This window comes from Myotis nattereri (genome assembly GCF_964212035.1).
Source record: "Myotis nattereri genome assembly, chromosome: 16".
Taxonomy (NCBI): Eukaryota; Metazoa; Chordata; class Mammalia; order Chiroptera; family Vespertilionidae; genus Myotis; species Myotis nattereri.
This window is the reverse complement of record NC_138091.1, coordinates 32701210-32722708: the sequence shown is the minus strand read 5'-3', so window position 1 is coordinate 32722708 and position 21499 is coordinate 32701210. Positions and strand designations below refer to the sequence as shown.

Sequence of the window (21499 nt, the reverse complement as noted above, 5' to 3'; positions counted from 1 at the left end):
GGTTCTGATACTGTATATGCAGTGGTATAATAACAAAGCTAGACGGTGATAAGTTCTGAAAAAAGATATCTTATTATCTGTTAATTCTCTTAATGCTTCAGTAATCCTAGAGAAGAGTTTTGAATACTTTTTCATCAAATACTGAAATGTCATTTAATTATGCAATTAAGAGTTTAACAGTTGAGGTAGTTTAACTGTCAAAATAGGGAATAAAAAATTATTGTATCATTGTCTAGTAGATTTTAATATCACCTGGGACCCTGCAGAAGTACTTTTCCATAATTTTATTATGCTTCAGTTTCTCAATACAATAGGTATGTGTTAGCATTCACATGTGTGTGGGCTTTCAGAGAAAATCTGCACTTGAGTGACATCCTGGAATTGACTCTTAACAGTATATGCTGAGTGACTTGTTTTAGAAACAGGAATTTGAGTGGTTGAAGGAAAGAGTAGAATTTTTCTGGGGGAGTACTTTTAGTCAGACTAAAATTTTAACTTAACAGTTGTTAAATTTATTCAGACTTTCAGTTTGATAGAAGGAAAGAATTTAAGTTGGAATGTTCCAATTTAAGTTTTTCGTTTTATCTAAGATTGAAGTTGAGGTGCTGTGTAATTTAACTTGGATTAATTGCCGTATTTATTAGAAAAATAGGTCTATATTAGTCATAATTTTAAAAAACTAATGCAGTGAAAAAATGACTTTTTTTCAAGCATTATATGATTTTTCATACAAAGGAACTGATTTTTCAAAAACTTATATATTGACTTTAAACTTCTACCTATCCTTTTCCTGGATGTATTTGACCATCTGCATTAATATCTTCCCGAATTTTTCAGTATTCTTGATTGTTTCTCTGTGAGTTTTGAGTTTTTCACTACGCACTTTTAAAATAGTAAAAAAACTTATTTTTTAGGTGAAATTTACATGAAATATAATTAACCATATAAAAATATGCAGTTCAGTGAAATGCAGTGCATTTACAGTGTTGTACACCTACCACCTCTCTCTAATTTCAACATGTTTTTCTCACCCCGGAATACCCTATACCCATTAAGTAAACACTGCCCATTCTTTCCTTCCCCCATTCCTAGACAAATACTACTTTGCTTTCTCTCTGTATTTGCCTATTCTGGATATTTCATATAAAAGTTCATATAATATTGTAACTTTTGTGTTTGGCTTAGCATAGTGTTTGCAAGGTTCACTCATGTTGTAGCACATACCAACTTTATTCCTTTACTAGAGGCCCGATGCATGAAATTCATGCAATCGGGGCAGGGACGGGGGTGGGGGGGCTGGTCCCTCAACCTGACCTGCGTCTTACTGCAGTCCAGGCCTAAGCTGGCAGTCGGACATCCTTAGCACTACAGTGGCGGCAGGAGAGCCTCCCACCACCGCTGCTGTGCTCACCATCCATGAGCCTGGCCCAGGGCTTCTGGCTGAGTGGCACTTTCCCTGTGGGAGCGCACTGACCACCAGGGGGCAGCTCCTGCATTGAGCATCTGCCCCCCCCTGGTGGTCAGTGTGCGTCATAGTGACCCATCTTTCTGCTGTCCGTTTGATTTGCATATTGGCCTTTTATTATATAGGAGAATATGTTTGAATAATACCCAATATACATATATACCTCAATTTGTTTAATCATTGGTTTGTTGATGGACATTTGGATTGTTTTCACTTTTTGGCTATTATGAATAATTCTATAAATATTCATGTACAGGTTTCTATAGGGACATATGCTTTCTTTATTTAATGTATACCTAATTGTGGAATAGTTGGTTTATATGGTAATTCTGTGTTTAACATTTTGAGGAACTGCCAGACTGTTCTCCACAATGGCTGTACCATTCCACATTCCTACTGGCAATTTACATGAATTTGTATTTCTCCACATCCTCAACAACACTTATTTTCCATTTTTAAATATATTTTATATCTATCCTAGTATGAAGTGGTATCTAATTGTGGTTTTGATTTGCATTTCCTTAATGACCAGTGAAACTGAACATCTTTTTATGTGCTTAGTGGCCTTTGTATATAACTTTTTTTGGACAAACGTCTTTTCAAGTTCATTGCTCATTTTTAAATTGGGTTGCTTGTCTTTTTGTTATTAAATTGTTATAAGTATTCTTTATCTCATATGCTAAATTTTTATCAGGTATATGATTTGACAATAGTTTCTCCCATTTTGTAGGTTATCTTTTCATTTTCTTGATAATGTCCTTTGGGGCACAAAAAGTTTTCATTTTAATGAAGTCTAAGTTATCTATGATTTCTTTTGTTGCTTATACTTTTGGAGTCAAATCGACAAATCCATTGCCAAATTTGAATTCATAAAGATGTATCCCCATGTTTTCTTCTGAAAGTAAGTTTTACCCCTTACGTTTAGGTTGTTGATCCATTTTGAGTTAATTTTTTGTTTAAGAGACTTTTCTTTTTCTATTGAAAGATTTTGGCACCCTTGTCAAAAATCAATTGTGCATCAATATTTGAGTTTATTTCTGGACATATAGTGGTACCCTTTGTACTATGGAGCTGGCTTCATGACTTCTATAAAATGTAGACAGTCAAAAAAATATCACAGCTTTTGTACTGGTCAGTTCTTTGTGTCATCAATCTAGATAACACATTATGAGAGACACTAATATAAAAATAATTTGACAGTGCTTAAAGAAATACTAACACACAGTATTTGTAAGTAAGGAGCTGTAATTTTTTTTCTTATGTCTACTTTACCAGCAGAAATAGCAGGTTGAGCTATTTTTTCTTTAAAAAATTTACGTCCAGCCTGGCTGGTGTGGGTCAGTGGTTGAGTGTTGACCCATGAGCCAGGAGGTCATGGTTTGATTCCTGACCAGGGCTCATGCCCAGGTTGTGGGTTAGATCCCAAGTAGGGGATGTGCAGGAGGCAGCCGATCAATGATTCTCATCATTGATGTTTCTATCTCTCTCTCCCTCTCCCTGCCTGTCTCTGAAATCAATAAAAACACATTTAAAAATTTTTTTACCTCCACCTTGCTGTACACCTGAAACTAATACAAAGTAAATTGAATGTAAACTGTAATTGAAAAATTAAATTAAAAGCACACACACACAGATACAAAATTTACCTCCGCCAAAAAGGAGAAGCATTTTGGTTACTACTGATGTAAGAATGTGCAAACTTGTAGAGAATTTTTATAAAAATGTATTTGAGCCAGACTGATGCCATATGCTGGTGAACAGGATTTCAAATGCTCCCAAGAATAGCAGGCTTGCAGCAGCTTTTATGCATTTGAAATTAGGAGGGGAGAAAGATTGGAGAAAGCAAGGTGGGGAATGGATTAAAGGATAGTTAAGATTGTATTCAGGGGGTATTACTTCTAAGTGTATTAATCTAGATGCACAAGAACAATGGACAGGGCTGGCTTAAAACCTTGCTAAAGACATTATAGGCCTGCTGCATGACTACCCACCATGACCTGGGCACTTAGGAATTTATGATCATATTACCCTGTGATGTTATTTTCCATAGAACCTCTTTTTTGCCCACATTAGTGTTGAGTCTTCCTTCTGATTATCTTTATTTCTTCACTTTTCTTTCTTTTTGTAATAATGCTTTCTTAGTAAAAATGAGTTTGGAGACTTGAAAGTTTTATGCTTTATAAGATAGGGAAATCTGAATATATTGGCTTTCCCAATTTATACTTATTTTTTGTTAGAAGAGTTTATAGGCTTGAATTTCTGAATGCACAGTTAATTTATTTTAACTTGAATTGGAAAAATAGAGTATTTAAAATTTACTGTTTAGTTTAAAATTGCATGGTGATAAATCTCAAAGGAAATGGCAGAATTTTTACATGTGAAGAAATATAGGTAATGAATATATGAAAAAGCATACAGCTTTGCTAAAACAAACAAAAGTAACTTTGAAAGTACTATTTTATACAAATTTGTTTATTTACTGAGGTGATGTTTTATACCTGCTATATTGATAAACAATATGGGAGGAAAGAGAGACCTACTGCCAGTCATGTTGGGATAGGCCATTCATAACACTGCTGTCTTTATAAATAATACAATCCTTCTGAAAGAAATGTAATTGTATATAAAGTTTCTTCTCAGGTAATTACTTAATGACCATAATGTTTTGATGAGTCTTTTTATTCTGGTTTACCAACTATATTAATATTCAGTTTTTTTTAATTTTAGATATGAATATCGTGTAGAAATGGTTCATCAGTCCTGCAATGATCCTACGAAAAACATCATTCGAGAGTTTGCATCTGACTTTGAAGTTGGAGAATGCTGGGGTTATAATAGATTTTTCCGTTTGGACTTACTTGCAAATGAAGGATACTTGAATCGACAAAATGATACAGTAATTTTAAGGTACTAGGAAACATTTGATATTGTGGTTTTTATCATGAGGGAATAATGTCACCAGAACTTTATTTTAAAAGCCTATTTAACAAAGGTGAATATTAAAATTCATACCAACTATAATCTTACTATGTTCTTAACCATTTCTTTCAGGAGTCTTGTGTAGTCAGTGAATAATTTAAGTTAGAAATGTTGACATTTAGTTAGTAATTCCATAAAAAGGAAACTACTACTTCTAATAAATATAGTAAGGTTCTATTTATCCATTGAACTTATTGCAACCTCACTATTTGCAAATCAAAAACACGGTCACTTGCTTTTTTTCTTCACTTGACATTAAGGTGACAGGTTTTATAAGCTGAATTTCACAAAAATATTTTCAGTTCCTTCTAGATAACAGCAAATGAAAAGTAAGGGAATAGAGATGAATCAAACTAAGTGATACTAGTTAGTGTGTTCTTTGCAAGAAAGGACAGAACATAAACACTATCATACCACAACAGCCCCATTTAATGTTGGGGTAACCGTCACAAGTCAGAAATTTTGAGCATCATTACAAGATGTTTTAATTTGATGTTACAAATGGGGACTTGCATACTTAAAAAATAGACTCTGTACTAGTTGGAGCGTCTAACCCCTGGTGGTTAGTGCACATCATAGTGACTGGTCAAACGGTTGGAGGAACAATTAGCATATAGATATGTATTTATTTTTTATTTTAAGGAAAGAAAAAAAGTATAGCTCAGCCAGTGTGGCTCATGAATCAGGAAGGTCACAGCTTGATTCCCAATCAGGGCATATGCCCAAGTTTTGGCTTGATTTCCAGTAGGGGGCATGCAAGAGACAGCTGATCAATGATTCTCATCATTGATGTTTCTATCTCCCTCTCCCTTCCTCTCTGAAATCAATAACAATTTATTTTATATAAAAAAAAGAAAGTTAAGGAATTTTATCTTCTGTTTGCTTTCGTTTTGTTGTTCTTGTTGTTAATCCTCACCTGAGGATATTTTTTCCATTGCTTTTTCAGAGAGAGTGGAAGGGGTGGGGGACAAAGAGAGAAAGAGGAAAATGTATGTGAGAGAGTTAAATTGACTAGTTGCCTCTCGCATATGCCTCGACTGGGAGTGAACCCACAACCTAGGTACGTGCCCTTGACCAGGAATTAAACCCTTGACCCTTGGGCATGCGGGCTGATGCTCCAACCATTGAGAGACACTGGTCAGGGTTGCTTGCTTTTGTTTTGGCACTAAAAATGTTCAGGGTTGACCATGCTTTTATTAGTCATTCAAAGATCTTATTCGTGTACTAGAGGCCAGGTGCACAAATTTATGCATGGGTGAGGTCCCTCGGGGTAGCCTGTGGGGATTGGGCTCTAGCTCACACTCCTAGCCTTGTAGCCCCACCTGGCACTCCACTGTGGCTTGGCTGCTCCACCATCCCGTTGGTGGGATGATCTATTGTGGCCGGGCTGCCCACCCAGTTCTCTCAGTGCCTGGAAGCCAGGTGGTGGCCCTGCCTCCTGCCGCCATCGCTGTCTTTTGGGTAATCGGGCCCCTGTTCACACCCGCCTTGGCCTGGCACCACCCACTCACCTCCACTATCCCTCTGCAGTCCCATTCTTGTCGGGGCCCATCGGGGCCGGCAGCGACTCCACTGCCCGCCTGCTGCCAGCACTTCATCGCCCACGCCCACCATGTTCCGCGCCGCCCCCTGGCGGTCAGTGCATGTCATAGCGAGTGGTCGAACTCCCGGTCAAACAATTTGCATACTAGGCTTTTATTATATAGGATACTGACTAGGCATTATCCACTCAGAATGGTGGTCCAGTAAACTTTTTCCACTCTCTGCTACATGAATATCCTTACGGAAAATAGACACCTGCTGCAGACAACTATTAGATGGTCAGTAGCTTCTTACACTAGCTGTAAAATTGTAGGAAAAGAATGGGATGGTATTTAACATAAGATTGGCAAGACTAGAAAGGATTTGCAAGCTTCCAAATCAGCCTTGCCTCTTGTTACTCTTTAGAAACATCTTTATATGTTACTGTAATTTTTTTCCACTGTAATTGGAGTCATATTAGGCTATATAACAAAGGTGGAAGGCTTCTTTTGCTTTAATGCAGGGGTCCTTAAACTACGGCCCGCGGGCCACATGCAAATACAAATATTGTATTTGTTCCCATTTTGTTTTTTTACTTCAAAATAAGATATGTGCAGTGTGCATAGGAATTTGTTCATAGTTGTTTTTTTTTTTAAACTATAGTCCAGCCCTCCAACGGTCTGAGGGACAGTGAACTGGCCCCCTGTTTAAAAAGTTTGAGGACCCCTGCGTTAATGCATATTAGCTTTTTAAATACAGAGATAGCTCTGAATAGATTAAGACCTTGTCATTTATTCACCATAGGCATTAATATAGATATTTGTTTTTTTTCTTAACTCTAGCTAAAATATACTGTATTGTGATATATGCAGAGTTTTGATTTTGTGTTGCTCTCTGGAGGGGTTGGGAATATAATTTAGAACATGAATATAGGTTATTTATAACATGAGACTGGGGAACTGTAAAGCAGTTCTGGGCAGTTGACCTTTTAAGTCATTTTTTACTGAGGAACAGGAAATAGGGAAATTGAGATGGAAGAAGGAAGGAAAAAGGGCAGTGCCTAAAAACTACCTATTTTGCTAGGGCCTGACCTAGTCAAGAAATGTTAGCTTCCTCCTTCCTGCATAGTATGGTCCTGTTCTTGAGTCATGATCAACCTTGTATTTTAGCTAGATTATTATAATAAATAATGCGTTAGTAGGTTAACAATGATATGTAATGGTATGTCTTTAGAACTCTACAGTTTAAGTTTAGACAACTGATTTATAGATGACTTTACAGAACCTTATTTTACTATAATTTGTAAAGTACATGTATAAGTGGGAAATATGAGGAGCTCTGAGTACATTTTGAATTTTGGCCTCACGTGATAATGAAACTTAAAATTTTAGAATTTATAGTTATAGATTCAAGGCTTGTTTGATGATATTTTATTATTTGGATTATTTTTCATGTGCAGCTATTTTTTTTAAGGTTTCAGGTTCGTTCACCAACTTTCTTTCAAAAATGCCGGGACCAGCATTGGTATATTACTCAATTGGAGGCTGCACAGACTAGCTATATCCAACAAATAAATAACCTTAAAGAGGTAAGGACAAAAATACATATTTTGGGTTTAGTGTTTTATCTTATTGGCCTGTTAACATTTATAATTAGATTTGGGGTACTTCTTGCTGTTTGTAATTTTGTAGAAAAGTCCAATTATTTTGTTGTCCATTCTTTTTTTTTAAATATATTTTATTGATTTTTTACAGAGAGGAAGGGAGAGAGATCGAGAGTTAGAAACATCGATGAGAGAGAAACATCGATCAGCTGCCTCCTGCACATCTCCTACTGGGGATGTTCCCGCAACCCAGGTACATGCCCTTGACCGGAATCGAACCTGGGACCTTTCAGTCCGCAGGCTGACGCTCTGTCCACTGAGCCAAACCGGTTTCGGCTGTTGTCCATTCTTACCACCTTTGAACCTATAAGTCTTTACTGCTCAGTAGCCACTCGCCATATATAAATATGTAAACTTAAAAAAAATGCAGTTCCTTAGTTGCACTGGCCACATTTTCTTTTTATTATTTTTTTTTAATTTTTAAAAAAATGTTTTTATTGGTTTCAGAGAGGAAGGGAGAGGGAGAGAGAGATAGAACCATCAATGATGAGAGAGGATCATTGATTGGCTGCCCCCTGCACGCCCCCTACTGAGGATCGAGCCCACAACCCAGGCATGTGCCCTTGACCGGAATCTAACCTGGGACCCTTCAGTCCTCAGGCTGACACTCTATCCACTGAGCCAAACCAGCTAGGGCATGGCCACATTTTAAATGCTTATATTGGGCATTGCATACAGAAACATTTGCATCATTGCATAAAATTGTATTACAGTGCTGCTCTAGTTTGAGGTTATCTCTCTGTGTTTTTTTCAGTGACTTCTGTATTTCTCTTCCCCATGCTGTCTTGAATTTAGAGGATTCAGAGCTATAGAACAACTGAAAATTGCCCCATCTTGAATTCTCATTATTGTTGAATTGAGCACTGGGGAGAATAAGTTAATTTTTATTTTACCACGGTAAACTAAATATGTAAGGAATGTTTCTTCTGCCAATTGAAAATGAGATGGGGTGGAAGCTTTTGAAGTGCCAAAATTGGCTAATAGATCAGGGAGTAATATATGAATAAATACATACTTTCAGAGATTTTCATGTTATATGTACTATTTAAAACTGCCTATATTTACTTTAGAGTTCGCTCACTGTACGTGTAGCTTGGGCTGGATAGGAGAAGGATGAGAATAAATTAGGCAATTTTTCTTTCTTTTTTCCAGAGAGAATGGAGGGGAGGGAAGGGAAGGAGAGAAGAGAAAGACTTTGATGTGACAGTTTAGAATATAGGTTATTTAGAACATGACACTCTTTGGGGAACTGTAAAGCAGTCCTAGGTAGTTGACCCAGACTTTGACTGGGGCCGGGGTCTAACCTGCAACACAGGTATGTGCCCTTGACCAGGAATTGAGCTCGAGATCCTTCAGTCCTCAGGCTGACGCTATAATCCCTGAGCCACACTGGCCAGGGTGGGCTGTTTTTCTTTGTCACAGATTTTTCCATAAGCAGAAGGCAGCAGGTGGTGAGAGAGATGGTACAAGAAATGGTTTTAAGAACATATTATATATTTTTTAAATATTTTTTGCTTTTCCATAGAAACACTGCTTATAACTTGTTTATTCGTGCTGTTTTTGTCTTAAAAGAGACTTACTATTGAGTTATCTCGAACTCAGAAATCAAGAGATTTGTCACCACCAGCTAATCATCTTAGCCCCCAAAATGATGACAGTCCTGAGACACGATCTAAGAAGTCTGGGTCCTGTGCTGACATGCTTCTCCAGGATGGTCCTATTTCAGCTTCTGTAAGAGAGGCCAAAGAGGATGAAGATGAGGAGAAGATTCAGAATGAGGATTATCATGTAATACACCAGTTTTTTAGATTTATTTTGTGTTTGATAAGAGAAATTTAATAAGATCGTGGTTTTTATCATGTGATGTAGAGGAGTCAGTGTGCTAAAAATCTTATCTGTTAGTCAAGTCAGAAGTTGCTGAATCAAAGTGTTTAAAGTTTTAAAATTAATTTATTGTAGAAAACTACATTCTACACAACAAACTGATGTACATTCTAGAAACTATAGATTGTGAATTTTTAAAATGTGTTGTATTTTTATTCACTGAAACTAGTAAATGCCTTGTCATTGCATATGTAGATAGATTCATTTAGGACTTAGGAGATAGCCAGGTTTTGTCTCAGCTAAATAATGAACAGAATGAGAATTCAAGGAGTGGTTGTTTTTATTTGAGGTAAGATAGGGATACAGAGAAAAGCTTTTTGAGAGGATGTGGAGAAAAGGGAACCCTAGTACACTGCTGATGGGAATGCAGACTGGTGTAGCCATTATGGAAAAAAGTATGGTGTTTCCTCAAAAAATTAAATGTGGAACTGCCATTTGACCCAGTGATCCCACTGTTAGGAATATCTATATCCTAAGAAACCCAAAACACCGATCAGAAAGAATGTATGCACCCCTACAGAGCAGCACAATGTACAGTAGCTAAAGTCTAGAAACAGCCTAAGTGCCCATCAGTAGATGAGTAGATCAAAAAGCTGTGGTACATTTACACCATGGAATACTGTGCAGCAATAAAAAAAAAAGTATCTCTTACCCCTTGAGACAGCATGGAGGGACCTGGCAAGTGTCATGCTAAGTGAAATAAGTGAATCAGAGAAAGACAAGTATCACATGATCTCACTCATATGTGGAATCTCAGTAACAAAGTAAACTGATGAACGGAGTAGATCCAGAGACATGGAAGCCTGGGAACAGAGGGCAGAATCTTGGAGGGAAGGTCGGGGAGGGTAGGTAGGTGGGAAGTAATCAACCAAGAACCTTGTATGCATATATGCATAGCCCATGGCCACTGACATTGGGGAGGTGAGGGTGGGAGGTGAGGGTGGGCTGGAGGGGGTCAATGAGGGAAAAAGGGGGGCCTATGTAATACATGCAACAATAAGGAATTATTTTTTTTTAAAAAGAAAGAGAATCGTTGCCCTAAGGCAAGCATGTCAAACTCACGGGGAATATTTTTTGTGGCCCAGGCAATATAACGGTGTGTAAGAAACATTTTAACAAAAATTTCGTAACTTAATTTTTACAGCATTCTGTTATACATAATTATTAATGATAAACTACAACGTTCGCTAATGACTGATTACTATAATCGTGTTGCATTCATTTCCCTTACATGCCTTACACGCAGGCGCGCCATTTCTCTCCACTAATGCTAGCAGCGAATATTTTAGCAGTCGATTGCCCCATCATTAGTCTTGTACTGACTTGTTTGGTCTGTGCAATGGGAAATATTTTGCTTTCTGAGAACAAGAAAAATAGGTTTATTTTGCATTAGGCTTATTAATTTGTGCAGTTATTCAGTGTCTGGTAAGTTAATGTTCAAGAAAAAATATTTTTATTTAAATGTTTTATTATTTTATGTTAATGATTACTCATTTATTTCAGCCCTTTGTATTCAGCATGTCTCTATCGAAATAAACCTCCGTTTCTATGAAAATTGAAGCTTTTGTTTTTTTTGTGGCCCACATAAACTTAAACCTTGTTTATTTGGCCCTTGTTCGCCATTGAATTTGACATGCTTTCTCTAAGGTAATGGAGACATGGTTTCTGAAGGAATAATAAAGACTGATGCCAGAATTTAAAAAAAAAAAAAAAAATGAAGGAGCCATTAGGGAGACTAAAGATAAGTTTAAGGTATTGATTGACAAACCCCAAGTATTTAAGGAAACTAATAGGGTCTGGAACTGAGCATTTGCGTTAATCTTTTGATAGGGTGAGATAAAGATGGAGTTTACATGTAGGGCAGCTGAAAGGTGGAGTAATTTGTGTTTAATAGCCAATGTGCTTTTCTATGCAGGTAGGTGCAGGTTTTACAATGACCTTGTGGATAATAGAGGTTAGGTAGGACTTGAGGAATGATAATTTGAAATGTTACTCAGTATGGAGCCTTACTGGAAGCTAACATGGAATACTGGAAGCATTTCCGATTACATTAAGGGCCCCGCTGAAATTGGCAGCAATAAATCAGTAGTACCAGGTAATGTGGTTGTGTGATTTTTTTTTTCCTACGGGGCTTAGGTGATTGGGCACACGAGCAGAGAATTCTGATGATTGCATTGTTATTTGGTGCTTGCTCCATACTCAATTGTTTTTTGAGATAAAAGTCTTTATTTCTTTCCTTGTTCTAGCATGAGCTTTCAGATGGGGATCTGGATCTGGATCTTGTTGGTGAAGATGAAGTAAACCACCTCGATGGTAGCAGTTCCTCTGCCAGTTCCACAGCAACAAGTAACACGGAGGAAAATGACATTGATGAAGAAACTATGTGAGTGTTGTACATTAACTACCCTATAAAACATCTACATGATAATTGGATATTAACTAGATCTAAAAGTGGGGATATTTAGCATTTTTTCTTGATAATCTTTATAAATAAAGGATTTTAAAGGAGATACTTGAATTAGTTTCCACTCTTTCATCTCTGCGTTCCAAACTGAGTTTTAATTTTTCTTTTTTATCTCACCCAAGGATATATATTTTATTGATTTGTGCGTGCATGCCAGAGAGAGAGAGAGAAAGAGAGAGAAACATCTGTCGGTTGCCTCCTGTCCCAGGGATGAAACCTGCAACCTAGGTATGTGCCTTGACCGTAAATTGAACCTGCAGCCTTTTGGTGTGAGACACACTCCAGCCAACCGAGCCACCTGGCCAGGGCCTGAGTTTTAATTTTTGTTTTAACTTTTAATTTTGCCGTTATTTCATATTTAAGAAAAGTCGCAAAAAATACTAAGAATTCCCCTATTTAAAAAAACTGCCTGTATTCTTTCCTCACATGTTAATATTTTGCTTTATATTTCTCTCTCACCATACAATTTTTTGTGAGACATTTGAGGTTAGGTGGGTATACGTCCCATTATGTACTTCCGGAAAACAAGTATATTTCTTATGTAACTACAGTTAAGTCTCTTTAGTTTGCCCCAATTGGGGTCACTCAGTCTTTTATTTCATTTTTTTTTACTTTGTTTTGTATGCCTTCGACACTTTTGAGAAAGACATAGCAGTTATTTTGTAGAAAATCTTCAGTTTGCAATTGTCTGATGTTTCCTCACCATTAGACTGAGGTTATGCACCTGTGGGAAGAACACTACAGAGTGGTGAGGGAATGTTTTCAGTATATTGTATGAGGGGGAAGTGGAGGCATGTCTTTAATCTGTCCCATTAGGGTTGATTAATTTAGATACCTGGTTAAGAGGGTATCTTCCTGATTTCCCTTCTCTACAATTATGACTTTTTCCTTTTGTGAATAATAAATATCTCTTGGGAACATAATTTGAGACTGTAAATAACTTTTTCTCATTGTACTTTTGTCCATTAATTTTAGCATCCATTGATGATACTAGCTTGGAGAAAATTACTGTGTTGATTGCCAGATGATGATACCATTATTCATTCTGCACTTAGTTGGAATTTTACTTTAAGGAAGAACTTTCCCTATTAATTAATTGATTAATTTCATTAGTATGGACTCACAGATTCTTATATTAAATAATTTAACCCATTTATTATCATAATTTATTACTCAGATTATCTAAGATTTAGCCAATGGGAGCCTGTTAAAGAGATAACTCCTGTGTCCTTTGAGATGTCCTCACAATTTTTAAAGCACTTATTTTCTGGCACTAAAAGACATTCCAGGTTCACCTTGTACTTTCTCTGTTCCAGCCCTGGCATCAGCCCATTTTTCAAAGGAAATACCAACAAAATAGCAAAAAGATTTGAAAAGCCCTAGCTGGTTTGGCTCAGTGGATAGAGTGTCAGCCTGCGGACTAAAGAGTCCTGGCTTATGCCTGGGTTGCAGGCTCGATTTGCAGTGGGGTGCGTCCAGGAGGCAGCCGGTCAATGATTCTCTCTCATCATTGATGTTTCTATCTCTTACTCCCTCTTCCTCTCTGAAATCAATAAAAATTTATATATAAAAAAATAAAATAAGGTAATAGTGTTTTTTGGTATGATATACTTTGAGGACTTTGATAAGAGGATATTACCAGTTATTCTGAAATAATATTTTAGGAAAATATTTAATATATGCAGTAATTTGAGCATCTTTCTTTTTGAACCTTAAAATGTAGTGGTGCTTTGTTTGTTTTTTATTCCTCACCTAAAGATATTTTTCCATTGATTTTTAGAGAGGGGGGGAGGGGGACAGAAAAAGAGAAACATCCATGTGAGACGGACACATGGATTAGTTGCCTCCTACACATGGCCCTGGACCGGGATTGAGCCTGTAGCCGAGGTACATGCCCTTGACCATAGTCGAACTTGAAACCCTCAAGTCTGCAGGCCAACGCTCTATCCACTGACCCAGACAAGCTAAGGCTAAAATGTAGTATTTTAAGCCTAAGTTACTGTCATTAAGGTACATATTATTTAAAGCTATAATCTTTTGCTCTACAATGGTTCTCAGATTTTCTCTTAAAAATTTAATGTTTCCAAGCTATTTTGGTATTTTTTAAAGGTAGTTTGACTATTACAACTAACTATACATGTGATAATGACCAAAGTCTTTTTCTTCATTTTTGTATTTAGTAATATCTGTCTTCACAAGAGAAAGCTGTGCATTATTGTTATAAAATTCATTGAGGTGTGATAAATAATGTTAATTTTGCTTAACTTTTTGGGAATAATGAATTTTGTGTATTCTTAGGTCTGGAGAAAACGATGTGGAATACAACAACATGGAATTGGAAGAGGGGGAACTGATGGAAGATTCGGCTGCTGCAGGACCTCCAGGTACAAGGGTCAAGCCCATAAGCCATTCTGTTTTCCCTTTGTTCTTTTTTGACCATATCATATTTTAATATGTGGCAGCCACTAGCTCTTAAAATAATAATAATAGCTATTTGATATGTACTCATGTACCAGGCAAATGCACTTTGTGTACCTTATCTCAGCTATATAATAAAGCCTAAGTGACCTTTACGGTGGAATGACCAGAACGACTGGTCGCTGTGTTGCACACTGACCACCAAGGGGGCAGACACTCGGCACAGGAGCTGCCTCGTGGTAGTCAGTGCGCTCCCACAGGGTGAGTGCCACTCAGCCAGAAGCCAGGCTCACGGCTGGCAAGTGCAGCAGCGGTGGCGGGAGCCTCTCCTGCCTCCGTGGCAGCGCTAAGGAGCAGTGAGCCAAGCAGTAAGGAGCAGTGAGCAGGCAGGTGGTAAGGACCGAGGGATCCCGGACTGCGAGAAGGATGTCCACCTGTTGACTTAGGCCTGATCCCCAGGGGGTGATTGGGCCTAAGCCAGCAGGCAGGCATCATCCGAGGGGTCCTGGACTGTGAGAGGGCGCAGGCCGGGCTGAGGGGCACACCCCCCCCACCCCGTTCCAGTGTATTAATTTTGTGCACCCGGCCCCTAGTTTACTTAAAAAAGTCTGTGAGATTCTAGGCTACTGTCTTTCAAAATAGCTTCTCATCTGGGTTCCTTGTATCAATTATTGCTCCCCTTCATTCTGTTTCCCACAGCATGAGTTCAGAATGGGTGTGATTTTTCCTTCAAATTGATATCTGATCATGTAACTTCTCTACTTAAAACCCTTTATTGGATTCCAGTTACTTATGGATAAAATCCAAACTCATTAATATGGTGTAGAAGGTCCATTATGTGCTGGCTTCTGCTCATTTCTTTAGCCTGCTTACACTCCTCTGCATCATTTTTCAGCCCATTAAATGTGCCATGGTATTTCTCACATCTTTGCTTCCCAATGTGTTGTTCCTTCTACCTTCTCCTTATTTTTGCTTTTATTTCATTTCTTACTGGAAGCCCTCCTAGACTGCTTGCCCTGGGTGTCTTTTCTGCTTTCTCAAATTAACCAATTAGAATCTGTAGAACCTATTTAACCTATGTTAAACATTATTCTTATTGCTTATATAGCTATTTTGCTTTTCACCTCTGAACTCCATGAAGCAATATAATGTGTGTCAGAATTTTGTATTCCTAGCACTTTAAACAGTATAATAGGGATCATTTAATATTTTTCACATAAACATTGAGTAAATACACTTTATTACTAAGTTTTCAATGTAATTTTTAAGGTTCTAAATAATGCATAAAAATTCAGAGGCCATCTTGGTATAAAATGGAAGATGAGTGTACTACGTCAAGGTTACTGAATATTTTCAGCCTTTTCTTTTTTTAATATATTTCTTTATTGATTTTGGAGAGGAAGGAAGAGGTAGAGAAAGAAACATCAATGATGAGAAAGAATCATTGATTGGCTGCCTCCTGCACATCCTACTGGGGATCGAGCCTGCAACCCAGCATGTGCCCTTGGCCAGAATCGAACCTGGGACCCTTCAGTCTGCAGGCCAATGCTCTATCCACTGAACCAAAGTGGCTAGGGCTTTCAGCCTTTTTAAAAAATTTTTATTTATTTAAGAGAGGAAGGGAGAGGGATAGATAGAAACATCAATGATGAGAGAGAATCATTGATTGGCTGCTTCCTGCAAACCCCACACTGGGGATTGAGCCCACAACCCAGGCATGTGCCCTTGGCCGGAATTGAACCTGGCGGAACCCTTCAATCTACAGGCTGATGCTCTATCCACTGAGCCAAACTGGCTAGGGCAGACTTTTTTTTTTTTTTTTTTAGGTTAAATCTGATTTCCTTTCTTAAACTGTATTGTAGGAAAATTCTTATATATAACATTTTTAGACACTGAGTAAGTGGAGGTTATATTTTTTCAATTATTCATTCACCAAATATTTACTAAGCACTTAACTGAAACTGAATACTGTTTTACTTTCAGGAACTACAGTATTGAAAAAAAGATGTCCCTGTTCTCATGGACCTCATGTTCTATAATTCTGAAATTATAATTTATTAGTTTAATATATATATATTATTGAGCACCTATTATAGTTCAGACATTGAATTCTAGATGCTGAGGATACAATAGTAAATCAAACAGTTAATTTGTATTTTGTGCTTTGGGGAATTTTATATATTAGGTAGGCATTTATTGAAATTCTTTTCTATTTCCAGATTTCTGGAAAATACAATGAAAAAGAGTTACTCTTAAGTAATTTATAATCTGAAGGTGAATAGATATATAACTAATATATATAAGACCATGCACATACAAAAGAATTCCAAGTAATTTTTTTATATATTGCCTCTGCAAGGAGGTGAAGTGTAACTCTCCACCCTTAAATGTAAGCTATGCTTAGTGACTTGCTTCCAGGTATTACAGTGTAAAATATATTTAAATAGCTTTATTAAAGGTTGATTTTTAACCAATATTTTCATAATCCAATATTGCTAGGCATTGTACTAGGCCAGGGGTGGGCAAACTTTTTGACTCGAGGGCCACAATGGGTTCTTAAACTGGACCGGAGGGCCGGAACAAAAGCATGGATGGAGTGTTTGTGTGAACTAATATAAATTTAAAGTAAACATCATTACATAAAAGGGTACGGTCTTTTTTTTTCAATAGTTTTATTCATTTCAAAAGGGCCGGATCCGGCCCGCGGGCCGTAGTTTGCCCACGGCTGTACTAGGCACTAGAGAAAAGTCAGGTGGTTTTCTTGGCTTAAAGCTTAGTTCAACATAGGTGATACAAATAGGACTTTTGCTCACAGTCTGTACTATGCCATCAGTCAGTAACAAGTTCGGTCTAAAAACTTCAACTTGTGTTCCAGTACTTAAGCTAGAAAAAAAGTCTACCAAACATGTCATAGATCTGTACAGTTTGCTATCCAGAGACCTGGAGAAGATTCCTATTTTGGTGTCTAGTTCTTGGAATCTGTTATACTATGGAGATTTGTCTTTAATCCAAGACCACTGGGTTATGAGATATGTTAGCTTTTCCTAATTCTCATTCCACTAATTGTATATACTGTATACATTGTCACTTTTTTATTTCTAGGGCTGAGGATGAGTTTGAGGGTTGCTCCTGAATTCTGGATAGTAATGAGGCCAGTGCTCAGCCACTGTGCTTTGTGTACACCTCTACGGCAATCTGGTTTCTTCATTGTGCTGCTTCTTATGAAAATAAAATCCTAAGAGACAAGTATTCAAACATCAAGCAGTTTACTTTTTTCTTTTAAGTATACTTAAATTTGTACACATATATAGCATGCACTTTCTGTATTTATTTTTTCTTTTGCAGGTGGTAACCATGGCTATGTTGGTGCCAGTAGTAGAATGTCAAGAAGAACACACTTATGTTCTGCTACTACAAGTAATTTATTAGACATTGATCCTTTCATTTTAATGCATTTGTTGGACCTTAAGGGCCGGAACAGTATGGAAAATTTGTGGGGCTTACAACCTCGCCCACCTGCGTCACTGTTGCAGCCCACAGGTAAAATATTAACAGTGATTTTCCTTTTTCATGGTTCCCCAAAAGAACTCTTATTCCAAATACGGTATATTTCTGTAGCAAATTGATTTTTTCATGGTAAGTCATAAAATGACATTTATATTAATCAAATTAATATTTTGTTACTGTTCAAAGGTATTTCGTGTGAAAATAATGTCAAAATGCCCGTAAGGAGGATTGGTTTTTTAATGGTTTGCCCTTTAAATTGTATATAATTGACAGTTTGATCCATATGAAATACAGTTTTCCTCTTTATGAGTGGACTTAGAGTTTTGCACAACTCACGAATACCATAACTTCCAAGTGGAACTCTGTCTAAGTTGAATATAGAAAAAGATGGTTTACCCACACTTTGATGTTCGGTAGCCTAAAAACCTAAACCAGCTAGCAGCAGTGTTTAGGTACAAAGGTTATTTGTTGAAGAGAAATTACATTTGTGTTACTGTAATACAGTTTATACGCATACATATTAAAGTTTGACTTTTCGAAATGCTATGGCATGGTCATTTTGAATAGCTAAGGATTTACCTTTAAATGACACATTTTAAAAACTATTTTTGTTGGAAAGCTTTTAAAAAATATACCAAACATTTTCCTACCTTCTTAAACAACAGCACTATACAAATTAAATCCGTGGCTTAAAACAATGGTTTTGATTCTTTAAAGCAGTGGAACTCATTTTTCAAAGTCTAAGGTAGAGCCTCCATGTAGAAATCAGAGAATTAGAGCTGTTCTACCTAGTGGGGAATGGACTCTCAGAGGTTGGATTAAGTTAGGCCCTTTCCTTTCTAAGGTATACTTCTGTAGGCTTACAACCAAGTTATAAAACAATTGCTTTTATCTATGATCCCCAAGTACATTTTGTATTATATTTGTACTTTTGTAGCACTTACCACATTGTATATGATTTTATATATTTTTCTGAGGCGTTTTTATTGTAGAAAACTGTGGGCAATATTTGCAAAGACCTAGTGAAACAGACAAGTTCTGGTTCTGGAAGTAGGAATGTATATTGGTTAAACCTTTTTGAAGGAAAATTTTATAGTAGGTTCAGAATATTTCTTTTTTTAATATATTTTTATTGATTTCAGAAAGAGAGGGAGAGAGAGATAAATCATCAATGAGAGAGAATCATTGGTTGCCTCCTGCAAGTCTCACACTGGGGATCAAGCCTACAACCTAGGCATGTGCCCTGACCGGGAATCAAACCTGTGACCTTCTGGTTCATAGGTTGACACTCAACCATTGAACCACTGTGGCTGGGCTCAAAAATATTTCTATCTTTGAATCATGTAACTTTACTTTTAGGAGTATATTCCAAAGAAAAATCAGAGTTTGAAACTATCCAACAAATACAGGATGGGGCAGAACTAGGTTTACAGTTGTTTGTATGGAAAATAATACAATAATTCTTATTAGCTGTGTTACCTTGAGTATTATGTTAGGTAACCTTTATGTGTCTTTCCTCATTTATAAAATGGAGGTAATAGTACTTACCTCAGAGGATTGATATGAGAGGATTAAATGACTTAATGTTTTAAAAATATTTGATACTCACTTTATAGATGTTTGTTAAATAAATACAACAAATCATGATAGAAAATCTTCCCAGAAGTTACTTCTCTTCTCTTTACCCCCAGTCTTTTGGTTGAGACTGAGTCTTATATCCACTATCAAAGAGGAATGAGCTTAGACCAGTCCTGGACCCATATCTACTGGAGCCAAAGGGAGGGACCTAACCTCCCTGAGCACATTGCTGCTCACCTGATACCTGAATACAGTCTGAATCCTTTTTGTGCAAGGGGAAATGGCTGATACACTACAGCACCTACCTTTTACTGTATGTCCTCATTTATGGCAGAAGGCTGTTGTAGCCATTTCTGCTAATAAAGGACTTGTTCTTTGTCCGGTTTGAGTGCCTGTTGGCCCCATTTGGGGATGTGTTATGTGTGTGCAGGTATTGTGTTTTGTGTGTGTTTTTTTGGTTTAGTTTCATTTTGCTTTAAGTCAGCCATAATGTTCTTTGATTTCCAAAATATTTAGCTCTTTTCTTTCCTGAGAGGAAAGTGTATTTTCCTTGCTCATACCTTTCATTTTAATATTTGGGTAGGGGGAAAAGTTAAAAACAGCTTCAACTACTTTCTCTGGGAAGAAAGAAAACATTGTTACTTTAATGGCTGTAGACTCAGTGGCAGGGAACTATTCTTTTGTGATGTTCTATGGCACTTAATAACTACATATGCTTGGCTAGTACTTCGGTAAATCAACATTTTGAATTTAGTTAGAATATATATATTTTTATATCAGATTTGGCTAAGTAGTTGGCTATGTTTTAAAATTATCCTATATAATAAAAGTCTAATATACTGTCTGGTCATTCGGTCAACCAATCAAAGGGTAATATGCTAATGATATGCTAAGGCTGCTCAACCGCTTACTATGACATGCACTAACCACTAGGGGGCAGAATGTCAACCGGTCAACCAGTCACTATGACGTGCACTGACCGCCAGGGGGCAGATGCTCTGGGTAGGTTAGCTTGCTGCAGGGATCCAGTCTATCGGGACTGAGCTAGACGGGCCAGACACACCCTGGAACCCACCCTGGGCCAGACACGCCCTGGAACCCTCCTGCGGTCCCTCCCTGGCTGGCCAACCTCCTGCATCCCTCCCTGGCCATGATCATGCACCAGTGGGGTCCCTCGGCCTGGCCTGCGCTCTCTCGCAATTGAGGACCCTTCAGGGGATGTCGGAGAGCTGGTTTCGGCCCGATGGCAGAATGACCAGTCACTATGACCCACAGTGACCACCAGGGGGCAGAAACTCAATGCAGGAGCTGCCCCCTAGTGGTCAAGGCACTCCCACAGGGGGAATGCTGCTCAGCCAGAAGCCAGGCTTATGGCTGGTGAGTGCAGCAGCGGTGGCAGGAGCCTCTCCCGCCTCCGTGGCAGCGCTAAGGATGTCCGACTGCCGGCTTAGGCCCGCTGTGGGAACGAGCCTAAGAAGTCAGTTGGACATCACCTGAGGACTCCTGGACTGCGAGAGGGTACAGACCAGGCTCGGGGACACCCCCACCCCCCGAGTTCACAAATTTGGTGTACCGGCCCTCTAGTGAATATAATAAAACTTCAGTGTAGAAAATTTGAGAGAAGAGAAATGTAAAGAAGAAAGCACAGGAAGTAGTGCAGCTTTTTAAACTTTAGAGTTCAATATTAGTACAGATTTGGGTGATTATAATGTGACCCAGATTCTAACTTTGAAGGTATGAATAATACTAAGATATTTGTGACTATATTTATTTTAATTAATGGCATGTAATACATACATTTATTGTTGACACCACCTAAAGTAGCTTATTTACACATCAAATTTGCATATTTCACAATGCAAAATGATTTTATTTTTTATATTTTTATTGATTTCAGAGAGGAAGGAAGGGGGGGGAGAGAGAAGCATTAATGATAGAAAATCATTGATTGACTGCCTCTTGCACACCCCCTACTGGGGATCGAGCCGGCAACCCGGTCATGTACCCTTGGCCGGAATTG

The 21499-nt window shown here is 37.7% G+C and overlaps 1 protein-coding gene across 1 annotated transcript in view; it reads left to right on the top strand.

The window, feature by feature from the left end:
* Window positions 1-21499, top strand: part of TRIM37 (tripartite motif containing 37) — an 81610-nt gene that overhangs the window by 32525 nt on the left and 27586 nt on the right. Inside the window, exons 13-18 of the mRNA XM_081108767.1 lie at window positions 4193-4372; window positions 7439-7553; window positions 9201-9416; window positions 11759-11895; window positions 14275-14360; window positions 17740-17934. Coding sequence (XP_080964893.1) covers window positions 4193-4372; window positions 7439-7553; window positions 9201-9416; window positions 11759-11895; window positions 14275-14360; window positions 17740-17934 — 929 coding nt within the window. The remainder of the gene's footprint in view (window positions 1-4192; window positions 4373-7438; window positions 7554-9200; window positions 9417-11758; window positions 11896-14274; window positions 14361-17739; window positions 17935-21499) is intronic.